Source organism: Rhagoletis pomonella, unplaced genomic scaffold (genome assembly GCF_013731165.1).
Source record: "Rhagoletis pomonella isolate Grant_MI unplaced genomic scaffold, Rhpom_1.0 Rhpom_scaffold_00001, whole genome shotgun sequence".
Taxonomy (NCBI): domain Eukaryota; kingdom Metazoa; phylum Arthropoda; class Insecta; order Diptera; family Tephritidae; genus Rhagoletis; species Rhagoletis pomonella.
Genome location: NW_023458555.1, coordinates 47,879,362 through 47,898,739, shown reverse-complemented (window position 1 = coordinate 47,898,739; position 19,378 = coordinate 47,879,362). Strand labels below are relative to the sequence as shown.

General features: G+C 33.2%; 1 protein-coding gene across 1 annotated transcript; it reads right to left on the bottom strand.

The window, feature by feature from the left end:
- Positions 1 to 17,063: 17,063 nt before the first annotated feature.
- Positions 17,064 to 17,915, bottom strand: LOC118745389 (39S ribosomal protein L51, mitochondrial). The gene has a single exon (XM_036478858.1). It carries the CDS (start codon positions 17,812 to 17,814, stop codon positions 17,266 to 17,268), a length of 549 nt encoding a protein of 182 aa, XP_036334751.1. The 5' UTR covers positions 17,815 to 17,915; the 3' UTR covers positions 17,064 to 17,265.
- Between the last annotated feature and the right edge of the window lie 1,463 nt (positions 17,916 to 19,378).

Below are 19,378 nucleotides of genomic sequence, written 5' to 3'. Positions count from 1 at the left end.
GAAGCTTGAATGGTATTTTTATAGAAAAATAACAAAAAAAATTTTGCTCGAAAAATATTACGAATATTAAAAAAAAAAATCCACACGTGGTGATTGAGTCACTGTATGCTCTTAATTTAAATTGAAACGCTAAATATGTACATAAATATAGTTTTTAGAGATATATCGACTCTAGCAATACCCATCGGGCCAATTTTCGAATAAAATATAAGTTTTACGTGACAAATGCATGCTCTGGATTTCAATGAAATCGATTTGTTAACGCAGTTTTTAGAGATATCTCGACCTCGAGCCCACCTACCGAAAATGGTACAAATTTAAACTAAATCTGTTCGGTAATTGTCAGCCTTTTTTATATACATATATAAGATTAGCGAAAAAAATGTCTACAATATTTTACGTATAAAACGGCTTCAAGTTCAATAAATTTTTACGATAAATAAGATATTTCTTTTTGTTATTTTATGGCCTTATAACAATTATATTCAACAATTTTTATTGAGCTTGAGGCCGGTTTTAATGAAAAACTTATCGTGGGAAAGAAACAATAATTTCAAAAAATGGTAGAAGTGATAGCTATTTCGGAAATCACCACATTTCCTCATCAGACTTCTTTCAGTAGGATTCGAACCGACGATCCCACTGACTCAGCCAGTGGCCTACGCACTGTGCTAAGTTCGCCTTGTAAATTATCGTTGCTTTTTTTCCACTTTTTCATTTGTTAAGCCAACACAATCAAGCTGAGCTATTCCGCTCCAATCCACTCTTGATCATGTGATTGTTGGTTTTTGTTAATAATTCTATATTTAGAATGTTTTAACTTTTAGGTGTGCTCGTCCTTAAGTTATTTGTTTTTGTTATTTTATGGCCTTATAACAATTTTTGCTTTTCCACAATAAGTTTTTCATTAAAAACGGCCTCAAGCTCGATAAAAATTTTCGGATAAATAAGATATTTAAAAAAAGTTGCCTATATTGCAAAAAACCCTGTAAGTGGAAGTTCTTTGGAGATATGAAATGGCTCCATATTTTTATACCCGAGCGCACTTGTGCACAACGGTTGTTTGTAACAGCCAAAACGAATCGAGATAGATATAGACAAATGTATACATAAACGTTCAGAGTGAATAGAGAAGTCTATTAAGCCATGTTTGTCTATCCGTCCATCCGTCCGTGTTCACGATGACGCGTGCAAAAATTTAAATATCTCAATGAAATTTGGTATGGACGTTGCCCTTAATCCAAGGTAGATTGGTATTGAAAACTGGTGAAATCGGACTGTAACCACGCCCCTTACTATATAACGGTATTTTCGAAAAATGCAAAAACTGCGATATATTTCAATAAATATTGGATGCAAATTGTTAAAAATTAGTATGTGAGGTAGAATTTTGTTAGAAAAAATATTATTATGGAATTTTTGGAAACTGTGCGTGACGCCGCCCACTTATGATGAAATGCTCGGTACGAGCCTTGCCCAGAGTCTATCTAAGAAATCTGCTGAAAATCTTTGAAGTCGGGCAATAACCACGCCCACCTACCATATAACGGTAACTGAGAGAAACACGAAAACTGCGATAAATCAATATCTACTGAGCTAATTCACTTAAAATCGATGATTGCCATAACCACTTAGCAGAAAATTATATTATTGTAAATTTTTGGATAAGGGGCGTGGTGCCGCCCACTTATGACCACAAATTTGTACCTCTGTAACCACTTTATCGATTTCCACCAAACTCGGTGCACTTAATAACCTTGGTACGGAAAAGCCATTCGTTAAAAATTATTCAAATCCAACTAATATTACACCCGCTTCCCGTATAACGGTAAATTTCAGAAATACGAAAACTTGAGGATGCTAATTTTCTCTAAGTTAATAGTTACAACAATCTCTTAACAATAAATCAGACTGCTATAGACTTTTAAGAATTTGGCATGGCACCGCCCACTTTATGACTACAGGGGTGCATCTCAGTAACCACTTTATCGATTTCTAAGTTTGGTTCAATTATATCATTAATTCTAACTCATATTATCGAAAACGTTTGAAACCGGGAGAAACAACCCTGCTTATCATGCACAGGTAGTTGAGAAAGTTGAGACGACAATATTTGATACCTGCGCCGGTTATATGTATAAAGTTCTGTTTCGCCCAAACTTATTCTTCTTTACTTGTTCGTTAAACTTCTTTTGACTCAGTCAACACTAGGTGGAGCAGGAGTCAAGACTTTTGAAACACCCGTATTTATAGTCCATAGAAGGAAATAACTAAATAAAAATTTAACCGGTAGGTGGTACTGGTGTCGATATATTTCGAAAACCTGCTTCTATGTTCGTACTTTATAATTAGAAAGATTGTTTTAAATCTATTTTTTTACAAACTTATTTTCCTTCAAATTGTTTGACTTTTATTTTCCGCTTTTTAAAGGCTTTTGACCTTATTCATAAAAAGTAAAGTAAATTTAAAGAGCTTTATGAAGGGACATTTTCATATAAAGTTTCGATTTAAAGCAGAGGTCGGCAAAGGTACTCATGTGAGCAGTGCGCTCATCACATATATTCTAACGCTCTTCTAACATCCGAAATTACTTTTTTGACATGTACATTTCGAAGTAACTGGCAACTTTGCTCCAATCAGTTCAACAATTTATGTTGGTTGGTTGGTTGTAGTGCTACCTAAGCTATCGCTCAGGAATGAATTAGCGCATAAAAGCGCCATTTTTGTGCACTTCTCGTGGACAATGATATTTTATTATACCGTAGCCTACCTGTCAGAACATTCCAGCGGTTCAGGCAAACCATTTAGAACCGCTTATGAATTTGTATAAGTCGCCTATTGTAGCACTAGATAGATCCGTTAACTGCTCCACTATGTATTTCCCGAAAGATGTCTTAATTAACCACGCCTGGGCATTCGCACATGTATGTAAACAAATAACAAAATCGTCATAAGCGGGAACAGAATATTGCCCTTGTCAATAGCCGATAGTCAATAGCCAGTTGCCCTACGTAATTCGAATTTTTGTATATGGTTACCCGTCGTCTATCAGTCGCCATACATACCTAATAGGGCCATAAAAATGTTTGAGGAAAAATTGTTGATAATTTCAAAGGCATTTGGTGTAATGCAATGTTTCTTCTGTCACATACCCATTAAAGGACTGCGAAGATATAATATTAAAAGGCATTATAATATTTTTCATAATGATTTTAACCAATTCCAAGGTTTAGAAAGGGATAATCTTTTACAGAAAAAAAATGTATGTTTCTCCTATGTTTCCTTAAGTTAATGGGTTTGCCAAATAGAAGAAAAAGTTACATAAGTGATATGTTAGAAAGGCGCAAGCTGCATTAAAAATGCCGTTGGTAAACTTAATAAATTTAAATATTCTTGAAAAGAAAACCTTTTCAGATGGTACCAGCGTTGCCAGGTTGACGTTTTTAACGTCATTTGGACGTTTTTTGTATGTTGTTGACGTTCGGACGTTTTTTGTGCAAAAAATTACGTTTTTTAACTTCCCAGTAATTTTTCTCTGTTACTAAATCTTGTAAGTAGAACTGATTTTGAATTATTTTCTTAATAAATCTTTACAAGCTTTGTTTTTTTTTGCAGCAGCTTCTTCAAAAGGTATTTATCCTTTGGACGCAAATGACTTAAATACGATGCATATTTTTTTTTGATTCTTGGACTAAGGATCCCGCGTTCAAAGGCTGGTTTTGTAAACTCTTGAGCTTACGAGGCTTATTGCAATGTTTGCAATAGCACGTTAAAAGCCAAATCAGGAAGAGCTTATCTATTGCAAAACGCACGTTCGCAAAAGCACAAAAAAAGCTGTAGCAGCATAAAAAGTTAGAAAAAAGTAGGCGACTTTTTTAAGACTTCATTGAAAATGCAATGAACGCAAAAAAGGCTGAAATATTGCTATGTTCCTTCTTATCAGAACGTAGTTTAGCATTTTCAACAACCGACCACCTAACCAAATGTCTACAAGAGAAAAAAAATATATTAAAAATCAACGCGATTCTTTAGCAATTTAAAACTTGGACATTATTACCCTGGAAAATAATGGGCTATCAAACTGCATACTCAAAAAAAATTCTTAAAAATCGGAATAAAAAGTTGAAAATCTAGCTGAAACTTTACAATTTTTTTATAATTTTTGCACAAAGTTTGAAATGTGGATTTATATCTTGTTTGTTATATAATGAGCTAGGCTTTTATGGAAAAATAATAAACATTAAATAAACAAAAGAAAAACAGCCACAATCGATCAAATCTCATTTAATTAAAGAAACCACTGCTAATCGGTCATTAGTATTCGAATCGTGGATTCAGCTTATTTTCTCTGCTATCATAAAATTACAATAATTTTTTACTTTTTTTCGTCAATTTATAACAGCCACATATTTTCCTATTTTAATTTCTTTTCTTCTATAAAAATCGATAATCAAATAATTATTATGTGACGAAAACAAACCTACGTCACATTGTTTCCTTTATATTTCGCTTTTTACACCGCTGCACTATGGGTAATGTGACCAATTTTTATGGCCAAAATTAATTATGGGTAATCAAGTAGATTATTAAAAAACACGCTTTTTTTTGAGTGGCATACGATTTTCTAAATTTTTGCAAAAAAAAAATAAATTTAACCCTTGACAACTGATGGGTCAAAAGGGATCGCTTCGATATTTCTCATTATCGAAAAACTTTGAATGCGGTTTTTTTTCTAAATATTTATATTAAAGGAAAAACTTACGGTTAGGTACAAAAACAATTTATGCAGTGGCTAATTTTAGAAAATGTTGCCAAATTATATTAACTTCAATTGAAATCCTGAATTCACTGAATTTCCTAATTTGTCTGCTGAAAAGTTAAGTACACTTTGCAGCAACGAAATTCTAAATAGCCTTTTGTTTCCTATCTTTATTGAGTTTATTTTTGTTAGCATGAAAAACCACTTTTAGTCACATAAACTTATTAAATTACCCATAGTTACGGTGGCCAGATCCGAGCATACAATTTTGTTTTTAGAATAAAAAGACGTAACATCTTTTAATACAGTTTTATTTAAAAACAACACAAGGAGAAGAAACATGAAAAATAATCAAAAAAATGTGGCGTGAATGTAAATAGGGAAAATACCCTTTAGCAAGTTTTGGCTACTTTGCTTTGTTTAAAAATATTTATTATTTTTTATGAAAATATATGTAACCATTTAAAAAAAAAAAACATGTAAATCAAAATTTCAAACTTTGTAGAACATTTAAAAAAAATTCGACGAATTTTAACAAATTTTAACCATTAAAATTTTAGTATAATAAAGTACACGTTTGAAGTAGCTTGGACTTACCGTTGATTTTTGGCAATTTTTTGTATGCACATTTCTTCCTAGTCACTTAAATTTGCAGTTTGAATCGAATGGACTACAAAACTGCATACTCAGAATGTTTCGTAGAAATCTAATTAAAAAGCTCAAAATTTTGATGAAACCTTGTCGATTTTTGCTAATTTTTGTACAAAATTTTAAATTTTTACTTACATAGTTTTTCACTTGAAGGGAAAAATGATTTTAATTTTTTGAATTTCATATGGAATTTAACAGAAAACAAAAAATTATTTTCAATAGGTAATAGCCAAAGAATGCTAAAATTTTTCATATCCATGATTTTTGAAGGGAATTAGTAATATTTTTTATAATTTCACTTAAATCCAGTTAAAATTTTTTCATTAAAAAAACTTAACAAATCATTGCAAAAACCTTAAAAAGCAACCTGGTGCGAAATAAAGTCAATTGACATTATTCCCTTTTTAAAAGCGAAATAAAATCCATTGAAATTATTGCTCTTTCAAACATTAAATTTGCTTAGCTTCGCGGCGGCCCGCGTTCGCGCGTTCAAAGTAGGGGAAATTGAGAGAGCAAAGTAACATTTCCTTTTGAGGGGAAGCTGCTGCTTTCTGCTGGAAAAATTTTTGCCAACAACGATTTGCCAACAGGAAAACAGCTGATCAAAAACAGCTGGTTGGCATTTACGCAAATCACCAAATTGAATTTGATGGTTTGGAAGTTAAAAATTGCAAAATGCGACTAATTAAACTTGTAAGAAATAAGTAGTTATGTATATGTTTAATCAATAAGCTGTGTCAGTATAACTTTGTGATGACTTTTCGTACGTTTGAAATTTTACACTTTTGAATGTAAACAAAAATTATATCAGCTGTTCGTCTAACTTACAAGTTTCTGCAAATTTTCTGTTCGCGTACTATTTTGGATATTTTTCTCTTGTGAGAGAACAGAAGTACATTTCGCCAGAATTTGACAGTTGGATGTTTTTTACTGGAGATTTTAAACGAACGCTCCTAATGAATTCAAGCCCTCGATATGTCACATTTTTATATTCGTAAGTTATTGGAAGCAGGGAGCCAACTTGGCTCAAACCGTACCATCTGTCCCTATTTTACTTCAAATGGCACTTAATTTTTCGATTTGGCACAAAGTGCCAAAATGGCACTTTAAAAAAAAAAAAATAACATTTCAATACATTTTTGTGAAATCCTTCGCGTGCACTTCCTTTTCTCAACTAAAATTTTCTAATTTATAAAGGCTATTCAACTGGTTTATCTTATTTTATCATTGCAATTTTGTTTTGAAAATGTAGCTTTATTTTATTGCTAAATGTGAATGATTAAAAGGAATGGCATCTTTTTTGGCACTTTTATTTTTCTATTTGGCACATTTTGGCACTTTTTTATCCTCAATATGGCACCTCATAACTAAGGATAGTTGGCAGGCCTGATTGGAAGATTTCTGCTGTGTTTTGGCAACAATTTGTCTGCAGTAAAAAAGCATATAATTTGTGTTTCAAAAGTGTGTGAAAACCAATCAATTAATTTACATGATCTCGGTTCCGATATTAAATAATCAATAATTGTTTATACCCGCATTTTGACACATTGGCTTGTTGAATGTCCCATCTAATAAATTGTGTGTCCTTCTCCTTAGCTGCTTTTAAATGATGTTACAAATTGCTGGCGGAGACATGAATACAGTGTAAGAAAATTCCTTTTCTATAATTGTTTCCTTATAGTAAGGATGGTTTTTTTCCACCTTAGACATTCCGAATTCGTTCAAAATATGCTAATTTAAAACACAGAATTCTTTCAGGGTTCCTCCGGGGTGCTTGGACATGGACTGTTTCTTCAATTTAATAGTGTTCGCTTTATTTTTGTGGAAACGAAACATGTTTTGCAAGTTCTGATTCATTTCTACCCTCTTTCTTCAAATATTTCTCGTATTCCAGCTGTGCTTTGCGTTTAGTTTTTCGCATCGTGTTTTTACATATTCATAATTTAAATTTTTTAATAAAATCAATTGGTGGTAGTTCATGATTGTGTGTGGATTAATATCACCACACTGAGGACTTGGCAATAACCTTTGTCATCTATTAAAAAACAACACTTACGGGGCAATGTTTATTGTAAGAACAACATTTTTTTGTATGAAAGCACACATACTTTAAGCATTGTTGACGCTATTTCCCAAGGCGAATTAATTTAAGGTGATAGCAGGAGTACAAAAACAAAAATTTAAATGTATTTTGTTTTTGCTTTGGCGGCATAAACGGCCAAAATCTGTAAGAGTGTGTTCTACACACAAAATTTTTCAATTTGATATCAGAAGCCGTGCGGCAAAACATATACACAAAATCACCTTATATAAATTCGCCTTGCTATTTCCATTTGAATGAGGAAATAGCGTCAATGACTTTATTTCCAAATTTTGGTTGACTTTATTTCGCTTTTGAAAAGGTAATAATGTCAATTGACTTTATTTCGCACCAGGGTGGGAAATAAAGTCAATTGACCTTATTTCCGTTGATCTTGTTACCTGTCACCTTATATTAAAGCCAGCGTTCCAACATAAGCTAATTTTCCATACAAACACAGATACATATGTGCGCGAATAAATTGTGCTATGCATACATATTTGTCGAAACTCGTTCCTATGTATTTTAGAATGCAATTGCGGCAAGGCAAATGTGCTGCACCCTTGTGTGTAACAAGCCTTAAATAGCCTGATTGGAAATTTTTTGCATCAAAATCTTTACTCTTTTAAATTATTAGTACCTAACAAACATCGGTAGAGTTCGTGAGCCACCCATTGGAGAGTGATTAAAATGACAAGCAATGGCAAGAGAACATTTTGAATCAATTTAAAGGCGAAAGAGATTTAATTATTTTTAATTTTAAAGTTTCGCTTTTCATTGTTTTTACAGACTTGAGGTATAGTACTTCGCAACTGAGCTTTATGATTAGACTGTGGAAGTTTATGCAGGAAACGAACCCTAAAAATATCTATCACTTAACCATAAGAAAAACAAATAAATTTGTATACATTTTATTTTAGTTATGGGGTTCATAGTTTTAGGCTTCGTTTCTGCATACAAATAAGCAGTCTATTTATGATTTTGGTCAACACATAAAAAATTTAAGCACATAAAAAATTTATGGTTTGTACGATATTTTCAGATTTTGCAGTGACGCCTTATTTAAACAAGCAAACTAAACACACTTACAAATAAAAAAATACACTCACACACGCATACAGACTATATTAAAATTTTGTAGAAAAGCATTTGCAAATAATAATGAAACTATAGTAAAATGAAACGCAAAACAAAATAAAACACCAACAATAAAAACATGGACAAACACAATAGCGTCTAGTTATTACTAATTAAAAATTAAAATAAAAAATAAATAGTTTAGTAGATCGAAGTACACTTGAGTAAAAAAATTAAAAAAAAAAACAAGAAACAAAATATGTATAAAAAATACCGCATAACCAAACGATGAATATGTATGTATGTTTGTAACAATAGAACCTTACCGAAATTAGGATGTGTATAAATAGTATTTTTCCAATTGCAAGTACATGCACGTGCATACATACATATGTATGTAATAAGCCAATTGGGGCGACTTATGGATATGGTATACATACTATAGTATGTGCGTATGTACATAAGTATGTATGTGTTTTGTAGCCAGAAATATATTAAAAAAGTGCTAATACATTGCATACGTACTTTAAATGAAAAATGACAAAAACAAACTCCTCCAATAAAGGTATAACAAAGTTGAGGGATGTGGAAGGTGTTGGGTTGGAAGATTCAAGCCAGTAATTTAAAATAAAAATGGAAAACATACTTTGTGCCTAACCATAAAAATTACTTAAATAAAAACAGAGAATTAAGCAAGGATATAAATGAAATGAAGCGAAAGGATATAAAACGAAATTAATAATAGAAGTATGAATACTGATAATATTCAATGAATCACACCACAACAAAAAATTGTATATGGTACTATTAGCAGGCTCTCTTATAAATACATATAAAACGATGTGTTAAAATTTTTGTTCAAATACAACCAATTAGTTTTTTTTACAATTTTAATGCCATTCAATTTTGGTATGATTTATAGGCGACATACACGGTGCGTCTGAAAGCTCAGTTAGTCAACGACGTAGCGTAAACTTAGGTTGACGTGTGTAGCAGCATACCAAATTTACTGTTGATAGAGAGAGAGAGCAGCAACGGCAACGTCACCGCCATGCGGTGATGAGTTTTGGTTAACAGGCGAATCCCATAAGGTAAATCGTGTCTGCGTCAACCTACGTCTACGTTACGTCGTTGACTGTTTGAGCTTTAACTCGTGAGTCGGTTTGGATGGGTTTGTGAAAATAAATATGTGTTAGTTACACCAACATGACTCCCGGCATACTCTGAATGATTCAACTGTGTGTAGTCGAGGGCGAGTCAACACGTACACAAATTACTCGCGAGTCAGACGCACCGTGTATGCCAACTATTAGAAAGTTTTCGGAATTCACGGTTTTGAGGAAATACAGGGATAAGCATTTGGAGTGTTAACAATTAAAAATGCTATAGTTTTGTCTGTTTTGCGTTTGTTTTATTCGAAAACATCAGTTCATCATAAGAACTTGTCAGGGTTTAAGAGGAATGTTTTACTGTTCGATATAGCCATCTTTAGCGTGGATATTAGCATCGAGTCTGCACGATAATGCTTCACATGTTGCACGAATATCGTCTAGTGGAATTTTATATAGAACAAGACGTTAAGGCAAATCAACAAATCTACCATAAAAAAATATTTAAAAAAATACTTTGTTACCTTGGGCACGAAAAGAATTTGGTAGAAATCTTTGGATTTTGCACTAAAACTCGTCACCATTGCATATAGTTTGCGAAATGCAACGTTTTTTTAGAGAAAAAACTTCCCAGCTTCATTTCTTCGCAACAATGACCACCATATTCACAGGACTTAAGCCCAACCATATGGAAACATGGACTATTTTCAAGGCCAAAAAATCAGCTAAAAAATAGAGACAATCAACGCCTTGAGGATTGCTTTTCGCCGCCACTAGGGCGAAATACCATCAGACCACACTTGTGCATTCTGCGAAGTATTCCCGTACAGACTCGCTGCTATTATCCGCGTTAAAGATGACTACATCGAACAGTAACACATTTTTCTTAAACCCTGATTAGTTCTTATAATGAACCAATGTTTTCGAATAAAAAAATAGACAAAATTATAGCATTTTTAATTGGTAACAATTCGAGTGGCGGTATTTTTTGTAGGAAACACAAGCGTCTGCAAACAAAATTCCTGAACACCTTTATAGCATAGTTTGAGGATTGTGCGGTGAACACCCAAAACTCTAAGGCAAAAGCCAAAGAGCAAAATTTTTAAATAAGCAAAGGAATTCAACCCCCCTCCCCCCCCCCTAGTGCTCATACACTCAGATTCACTCAAATTCACTTCAATTGATTAGGCACTTTTTTCTTCAAGATCCGAGCATATAACTGGACTTGTTGGCATCGGAGAATGTTAATTTTGAAGAATGACTATTTCGAAGAATAGTAGTGAAAATAAGAAAATACCCAGATTACTTCAGGTTTTATTCCGCTCTTTATAAAACTGCAAGAAATTTATGCTCTTTATTTTGATTCACTTAAATAGTGAGTAGCATCCCCATGTGTGTATGGCCGTTTTGGCCAGTTATTGTCGGAACTCGACCGTTTGTAGTTTTTAAGACCCTTGCAGAGCTTTAACTGTGCATTTCGAAGGCTGGATAAATTTCGATAACTGAAAAATGTATATATCGATATAAATAGATAAATCGATAAACATGTGACAATTCTATAAATATCGATAACTAGGTTAAATTTAAGCAGCGATGATGGCTCGATTAACTTGTATAACCGTAAAATTTCGATAACTTGATATGTTTTGAAAATTCTAAAAACTTCGATTCGATAAATCGACAAATTTCAGTAAATCTATAAATATCGATAACTCGACAAGTTGAAAGAACTCGATAACCCGATAAATTTCGTTAACTCGATATATAGTTATAATTGAATAAATATCAACAACTCAATACACATTGTTCAATTTGAATAATTCGATACGTTGCGATAACACGACAAGAATAGATAACTGGATAAATTTCGATAACTATAAGTTTCGATAACTTAATAATTTTCGCTAACAAAATTTTTATTACTGAATTTCGATTCCTTTCGAAATATTTCAATAAAATATCTTATCCTTTCAGTTAGCCTAAGAATCAGCCTTCGTCTTTGGCTTAAACTTTGCCTTCTCTTTTTTCTCTAATGCTGACTTCGTTTCTTCGAAAAATGTTGCCCTTCCCCGGTACAAAATGTGTTTGATGTTACACTCAAACGTGTCAAAGAATATGTTTTTGCCTTCTTGTCGTTGTCTAGCTCACGTATTTGATAATATTGTCGTTTTAAACAACCATCTGATTTTTACGGCAACTATCTCTCCTGACAAAGCTTTAAAGGGCAGGGAATGTGCCTTTTTTATCTTACAAGAGTGTCACATTTCAAGAAATTAACACAAAATTTTCTCTCCCTTTGTCTTTAATTTCGAATCGTGCACGGGGTTAAATGTATGCAATGGCGGGAAAATAAATAAGGACGAGACATATTTTTCTTTTTTTATTAAATGTGCAATATTTTTTTATAAAATTATAACTCATTATGTAAGTCCAAATTTCAAACTTAGCACTAAAATTATGAAAATTCCAAATTTTGGTATGGCAAGGCATTAAATTTTTTTTCAGACGGTATAAGTATTTTTTCCCATAAAGCCCGAGCTTTGCATTAAAGGAAAAGCGTAACACCGTCAGCAAAAAAATTATCAAAAATCGACGGAATTTTTTAGCAACCTTAACACTTATTATACAAAAGCTTAATGGTAATAAAACTACAAATTTTTGTGAAATTTCCAAATGTTTGCATTAAGTTTGGTATTTGGTATTTATTTATTTATTTCCATTTCAGTCAATGAATACATAGTTTCTTACTGACTAAGCTTAAAAATGCAACTTCAATTTAAGTTGGTGATCAACTAATTAATGAATTAAAGTAATTCGAGACTATGTTTTTTTAAAACGATCCAGGAAGTGATTTCCCTGAGGGCTCGCCTAATAGGAACATTCAACGCATAATTCGACTCTGCGGATTGCACGTAAAATAAGTCAGAACGCCGCAAATTTCTTACAGGAATATTGAGCGGTATTCTTCGCAGAATTTCTGAGCAATCGACAATATTAGTTATAACATTCACGATAAACGAGCAAATCAAGATTTAAAAGTAAGCAACGGCATTGGCTTCGTAAAGTTGAGAAACCTTAGCGCAGACTTGATAAAAAAGAATCTTTTGTAACCGTTCAATCCTGTTTATATACGTCATATGAAAAGGTCGCCAAATAATTTCGGCATATTCTAGACGGGACTTGACAAAAGCAATATACAGTTTTTTAAGAGTGTACGGGTCAGAAAAACCAGAACTGTTGCGACGCACAAAAGCCCACGTGGAATAGGAATTTGCAACAATGAAATTAATATGAGTATTATGTGTGAGTTTTGAGTCAAAATAAGCCCCTAGGTCTTTGACTTGATCTACAAATTTCAGTTTAGTACCTGCTATCGTATAAGATGTGCTTACTGTATTCGACTTTCTAGAATAAACCATATGAGAACATGTTTCAGTATTTAAGAAGAGTTGATTCCTTTCACACCAAGAGTTAACTCTATCTAGACCAGATTGAAAAGAATCAGAATCCCCGGGTCGCGTTACAACCGAATAAACTTTGAGATCGTCAGCGTATAGAAGAAATTTGAAGAATAAGAAACACGAGCTTATGTCATTGATAAAGATTATAAATAAAAGAGGTCCAAGGATACTTCCCTGAGGGACCCCTAAACTTGCGTGAAAAGAACGCGATGTTTTGTCTTAGATTTGCACCCTAGAGTACCTCCCCGATAGATAGGATCTGATCCTTTCGAGGAAGACGGAGTGAAAACCCACGTACGCCAATTTACTAATTAAGAGTTTATGGGACACCTTATCGAATGCCTTGGCAAAATCAGTATATACTGTATCAATTTGATACCCAGCCTCGTAGCTTCTAGTGCAGTCATCCGTAAAAATAGCAAGATTAGATATCGTGGATCTCCCCTTAACGAAGCCGTGCTGATTCGGACAAATTACATATTGAATTGCAAAAGCAATTTTATCCTTGATAATGCTTTCGAACAATTTAGCAACCGTTGTCAATTTAGCAATCGGTCTGTAGTTCGAAACATCACTCTTATTTCCATTTTTGAAAATAGGCGTAGTATAAACACTTCTCAATCTGCTAAAAACGTACCCGTGGAGAGCGATAAATTAAAAATCAAAAGTAGAGGCTTAATGAGAGCAGAGCAGTTCTTGAGATAGGCCATCTACATCAGTCTGAGTGGATGATTTTAAACTCGAAATATCCTTCAGCACATAATCGGTTAGCAACAGTAAGCCAAAAGATACGTATGAGTCATAAACTGTAGGATTAATAGGATCCGTATCATCATCACTAACGAAATTTGCACTAAAAAAGTCCGCAAATAGGTCAGATGAGTCTTGGGCCGAATTAGCATGTTTTTTTTTTATAAAACATCGAGGTAGGAATGTTGGATTTATTTTTCTTTGGTTTAATAAACGGCCAAACGGCCTTAGGGTTGGTCTTTATATTGCTTTCGAAGTTCCTGATATATTTCTTACGAAGCGACTTATCAAGTTTTTTAAACTCAGACAAACAGCATTTGTATCTTTTATAGCACGAATTATTTTGGGACACTTTGAATTTTTTGTTAAGCCTATTACAAAGATTTTTTAAATGCTTCAGTTGTTTGGTGTACCAAGGTAACTTATATCTCCTGTCAGAAAAAAGTGGACCATGATTCACACAATAATCATAGACCTTAGTTTTAAAAAGTTCGAAACCATGGACTACATCAACGTTAGTAGTTTTTCAGGTCCAGGCAGGTCAAGCTTATTTTTCATTCAACTTTATCTTTGGAATGACCTTCAAAAGTAAAGCCTTTTTTTCCTAAAAACTTGTAAGAAACTTAAAAAAATATTTTCCGATTCTTGCGACCATGGAAATTAACTCCTCGACGCGAGAACAGCCGAAATATGTGTTTAAAACTTTTAAAAGCGACATTACATACTGGTTTCAGGTCAAATATTTTTTGCCTTGCCTCGTCCCCATCGCATTTCTTGGATGGTGATGATGTCAGCCTTAGACTTCGGAGGACATAAATCAGCCGGGTAGAGGCGCCTTCCCCATTAACCCTGGAAGCTTATACCTTTGCATTTTGCAACATTTTTTGTGGACGTTTGTGAAAGCAATATGAACATTCTACGCGAAAATTTAGAACGCAAGTTTGACAAACCGATGCTCATCACTAGTAATCTAAATGCAATATACAAATTTTCGCTGCGCGATTTCTGCAACATTTCAGTAGATTGCCAGTGTAGCATCAGCAACAGCGCATTGAAAAAGCAGCAAACTTGCAATATTGCGGTAATTATTACGTAGCTCGAACCCAGCCAAATTCACACTTTCGGGTCACATTATACGCGAAATTTGCCTATCAAACAAGTAATGCGATGGCGATTTGACAAAGTATAATTCCGTGGTTAAGGGGTAGGATCCTCAAATCATAGTGCGTAGTTTTAAAAGTAATATTTTGAGAAAACGCGGTTTGCCTTCAGACCAAACTTAACTAGGTACAATCATTGCTTTGCATATTACGATAAAAAAAATGATTTCACCGTTTCCACGATTTACGAAGATATGAAAGCTAAATCGATTTTTTTAAGATCCCGAAAAATGGGGGCACGCCAAAAAGGCTTATTAAAACTTAACCTCTATATGCATGTACATTACACTGGGTGGCGAAAAAAATTGCAATTACCATCTCCCCTATTTTGAAAACAAAATATCGCCCTTGGCGAGTCCTGAAAACTGCCAAACCAAAATTTTTCCTAACTTTTTTTTAATACTCCTTATGGGGACCAACCCAGTCTAATGAATGTATGTACATATGTGCATTCATATGTGAGGCCTGGCTGTGTTTAGAAATGCCTTAAGCAAAAGCATCAGTATATTTGATTTCTAAACTATAAATGATGACAATTCCTTATTTCCTTTTTCCTAAGGAACATTTCTTTTATCAATTGAGTAGTCCACTTGCAAAGTGCTCTATGTAAAGTTCTTTCGATTTTTACTTTTGGGTGGTTAACGTACCAGTAGTACCAGCAATGTTCGAAAGTCTCCATCTTCTGATGAACTTAGAAAACTACAATAAAACGTGGTCGTTTCGGTGCCTAGAGGAAGACGTCGCAAAAAAGAAGTAGAGAGAACGCGAAAAGCTAAAAAAAAGCTAGCTATGTAACAGTTACTGTTTCAAAACTCGCAATATTAATATTACCATACTGCGATTTTTTCTATTTTCTCTTATTTATCCAAATTTTCAGATTATTAAACAAAATATACAATTTGGATTTTACTGGTTGTTGTAGGCGTTTGTTTTTTAAATTTATGGCTTACTATTATAAAATCACATAACGCTGTTTGCAATTGGACTACTCAATTCTGGCAAAAATACTCAAAACTGCTGAAATTTCGCAATTCATGTAGAAACAATTTCATTTCAGTGCTCTGATAAAACATAGACGTTTAAAAACACAAGTTTAGCTTAAAAGGGATCGACGAGAAGATTTTCAAAGTTCAGAGTGTAGAGATTTTTTTAGAATATTTTACTTTAAAAATTGATTTTACCCTGAGTATTTCCGAAACATACAAATTCAAACTAATTGGTGTTTTTAAGTCAAATATGTGTTTACAATTTAATACAAATTAATAATAATATAAAATCGATTATCAAAAGCTTTTTAACCGAATATGTACCAGTAAAAAATTATCTGCGAATAACAATACTTCCTATTCCATTCTTAATATATGTAGGTTTCATTATTACTTTTTTTAATTAACGTTTTTTTTTATCTAAAGTAATTTAAAAATATTGAATTTAGTACTAGTTTTAATTTTCATATTTTTTGTGAATGTTATAAGGTAAATTTTTGTCGAACGATGCATACTACATACAAACAAAAAAAGCAAAAACGAATTATTTAACAATAACTTCTAACAATTACGATATTATTATATGATTAAAATGAGTATAATTATTATGAAAGAAAAAATATATTATGAAATATAACATTATGAAAGTAAAAACAAATAAAAATTATTTAAAATGAAATGGTCTTTTAACGTATCAGTGAACAATGGGAAATAGACGAAATTTGGTTGATAATTGCAAAGTAGGCAACTAATTCAGCCTTTTTTCAATATCTGTTAGGTTTTCAAAGAGTAATTTATGTACTGATTTTAAGACACACCTCGATTTTAGAACAAAATGAGTAGTGGCCTTCCTTTATTAAAGTAACGACAAGTAAATCTATTTACTAAGTTAATCTCATGCTAATATTACGGTCGCATTTTGCGTTATAGTTTAATTCTTTATACACGAAAATGGTGGTTGTAACGGCGTAAGGCTGCGCTCCAAGCCATTAAGACCTTAAGAACAGTATCAAATAAAACATGTGCACAATTTCCTCTTGCAATAATTTATTGATCGATAATTTTAAGAAAAGCTGCTACAGTGCAACAACTTACAAAATATGCTTATTTCTTCGAACCACTTTTTATTGCATTACTCCGAAAAATGTACGTCCGAACGCCACCCACCTACACAAGCTAGTCATCCAAAAACAAATCAATTTGTTGCAAACATTTATTTCTGCTATTCATATTTACTGTTTCGAGAAACTTGTCTTCGTTTTGCGATTAAGGAATCGATACAGATAGAGTATACGTTTCTGTAGATGTTTCCACTTTGTTGGTCTTGCTATTGGATACTTAGTTTTTTCGAGCATTTTACGTTTACGCAGCAACACTTGATACTCATTGCCGGAAACACCACGCAACCAGGAGGGCACTGAATAAAGTACACGAACCGGATGCACACGATCCGAACCTAATATATCTATGTAATCATTTTGTCCGAACAGCGCACGTTTCTCAGACCAAACATTCTTGGGTCTATATTCGGGCATTGGTAATTTTTGTCCATTGTCCCAGTGGGGAAGCAACCCCCGTTGATGTAGGCGTTCCTTGTAACCATAGCGGCGTATCAAAGGTCCTTTAGCACGTTTTTCCTCGAAGGAAAGGTGGCGTAAACCGATAGCATTGGCGGGTGATGAAGTAGCTGCCGGAGCCAAGGTAGTACACTGCTGTACAAGTTGCTGTTGAATGCTGGGTGAGGTAATTGCCCTCCTAAAGGCATTCGCAAGCCAGGACATCGTTATTGTATTTAGTCCTTATTTTGTTTTGGTTAGGTAATGGGAATGCGGCGATGTGTTCAAGATGCACCGACACCAGCAGATCAGCTGTTTTAACAATGAGTGTGTTCAATGCGCCAGTTTGTTAGTGAAAACAGGAAGACTCATGTGACAATACTAAAATTCACTAAAAGAGAATAAGGGGAAAAAGTAAAGGAATGCCAAAAACCATTTTTTTTTTTTATTACGGTCTTTAAGACCTAATTCAAAGTAAATATATTACATTTTTAACGTTTTGCAGTATAAAAATAATTTTTCTTTAAACTTATTGATATTTTGACAGTTTTTTATCTCATTTGGTAATTCATTATACATTTTATAACCTACGTATTCTAAGGATTTCTTTGCGACATCCGCTCTTACTCTAGGCAGTCTTATATTTTGGCTAATTCTAGTTCCATAATTATGAATCTCAGTATTATAGTGTATTCTATCATTCAAGTAATTTGGTATCATTCCTAATTTTATATTATGTATAAATTTCAATGTGTAATAGCTAATTGATTGTTTTATACTAAGCCAATTTAACATATTTAGCATTGTATTCTTCGATGTTCGTGAATTACATTTTAATATTCATCGCATTGCTTTGTTTTGCTGTATTTATAGTTTCTTAGTTCGTGTATCACTTGCTAATAGTATTATGGTTGGGCAGCAGATAAAGTGTGGTTCTATAATCGATCGATATACCAATATATTTTAATGTTGACTAATATGTTCGCAAGTTCTATACATAAAGCCTATTTTCTTTGCAACTTTGTTCTCTAAGTAACCTATATGTTCTCCAAAATTTAGTGTTTCATCGATTATCACTCCCAAATACTTCATTTTATTCACTCTTTGAATTTCATAGTTTTTAATCTTCGCTTAAGTCATTATTATTTATAGGCTGCGTTTCTTTATACATTCCGGATAATCCCATTTCACAGCCGGAATAAACAGAATACGTTTGAAATATACGTTAACATATCGTCAGGAACGTTCTAAAGAATAAGTAAACAAAAAAGTTTATTCCAAACGTTCAGAATGAATAAAGAAATTCAGCCATAATGTTTTGGTTCTTGCATATTATCATATACTTAGTTTTATCTACGTTCAGTTTCAGCTTTCTATGGCATAACCATTTATACAAAGAATTTAAATCTTCTTGCATCTTCGCAATAGCACTATTTACATTTGTCCCACAATATAAATTATAAATGAGATTGGTGCCAATACTGAGCCTTGCGGTAGACCAATGCTTACATCAGTAACCGACGATACTGCATCTCCAATTATCGTCCTCTGCTTTCTGTTGCTCAAATAACTTCGGAACCATTCCAACGCTTTCCCTCTGTACCAGTTTTATATATGACGTCCATCAATACATCTCTATCAACTGTTTCAAAAGCCCGCTTCAAGTCTAAGAACCCAGCCACCACCACCTTTTTGTCAGCTACATCCTCTTTCCATTCCGCAATTACCATGTTCAGTGCTGTTTCACACAAATGGTTCTTTCTGAACCCTGATTGTTCCGGTATAATTA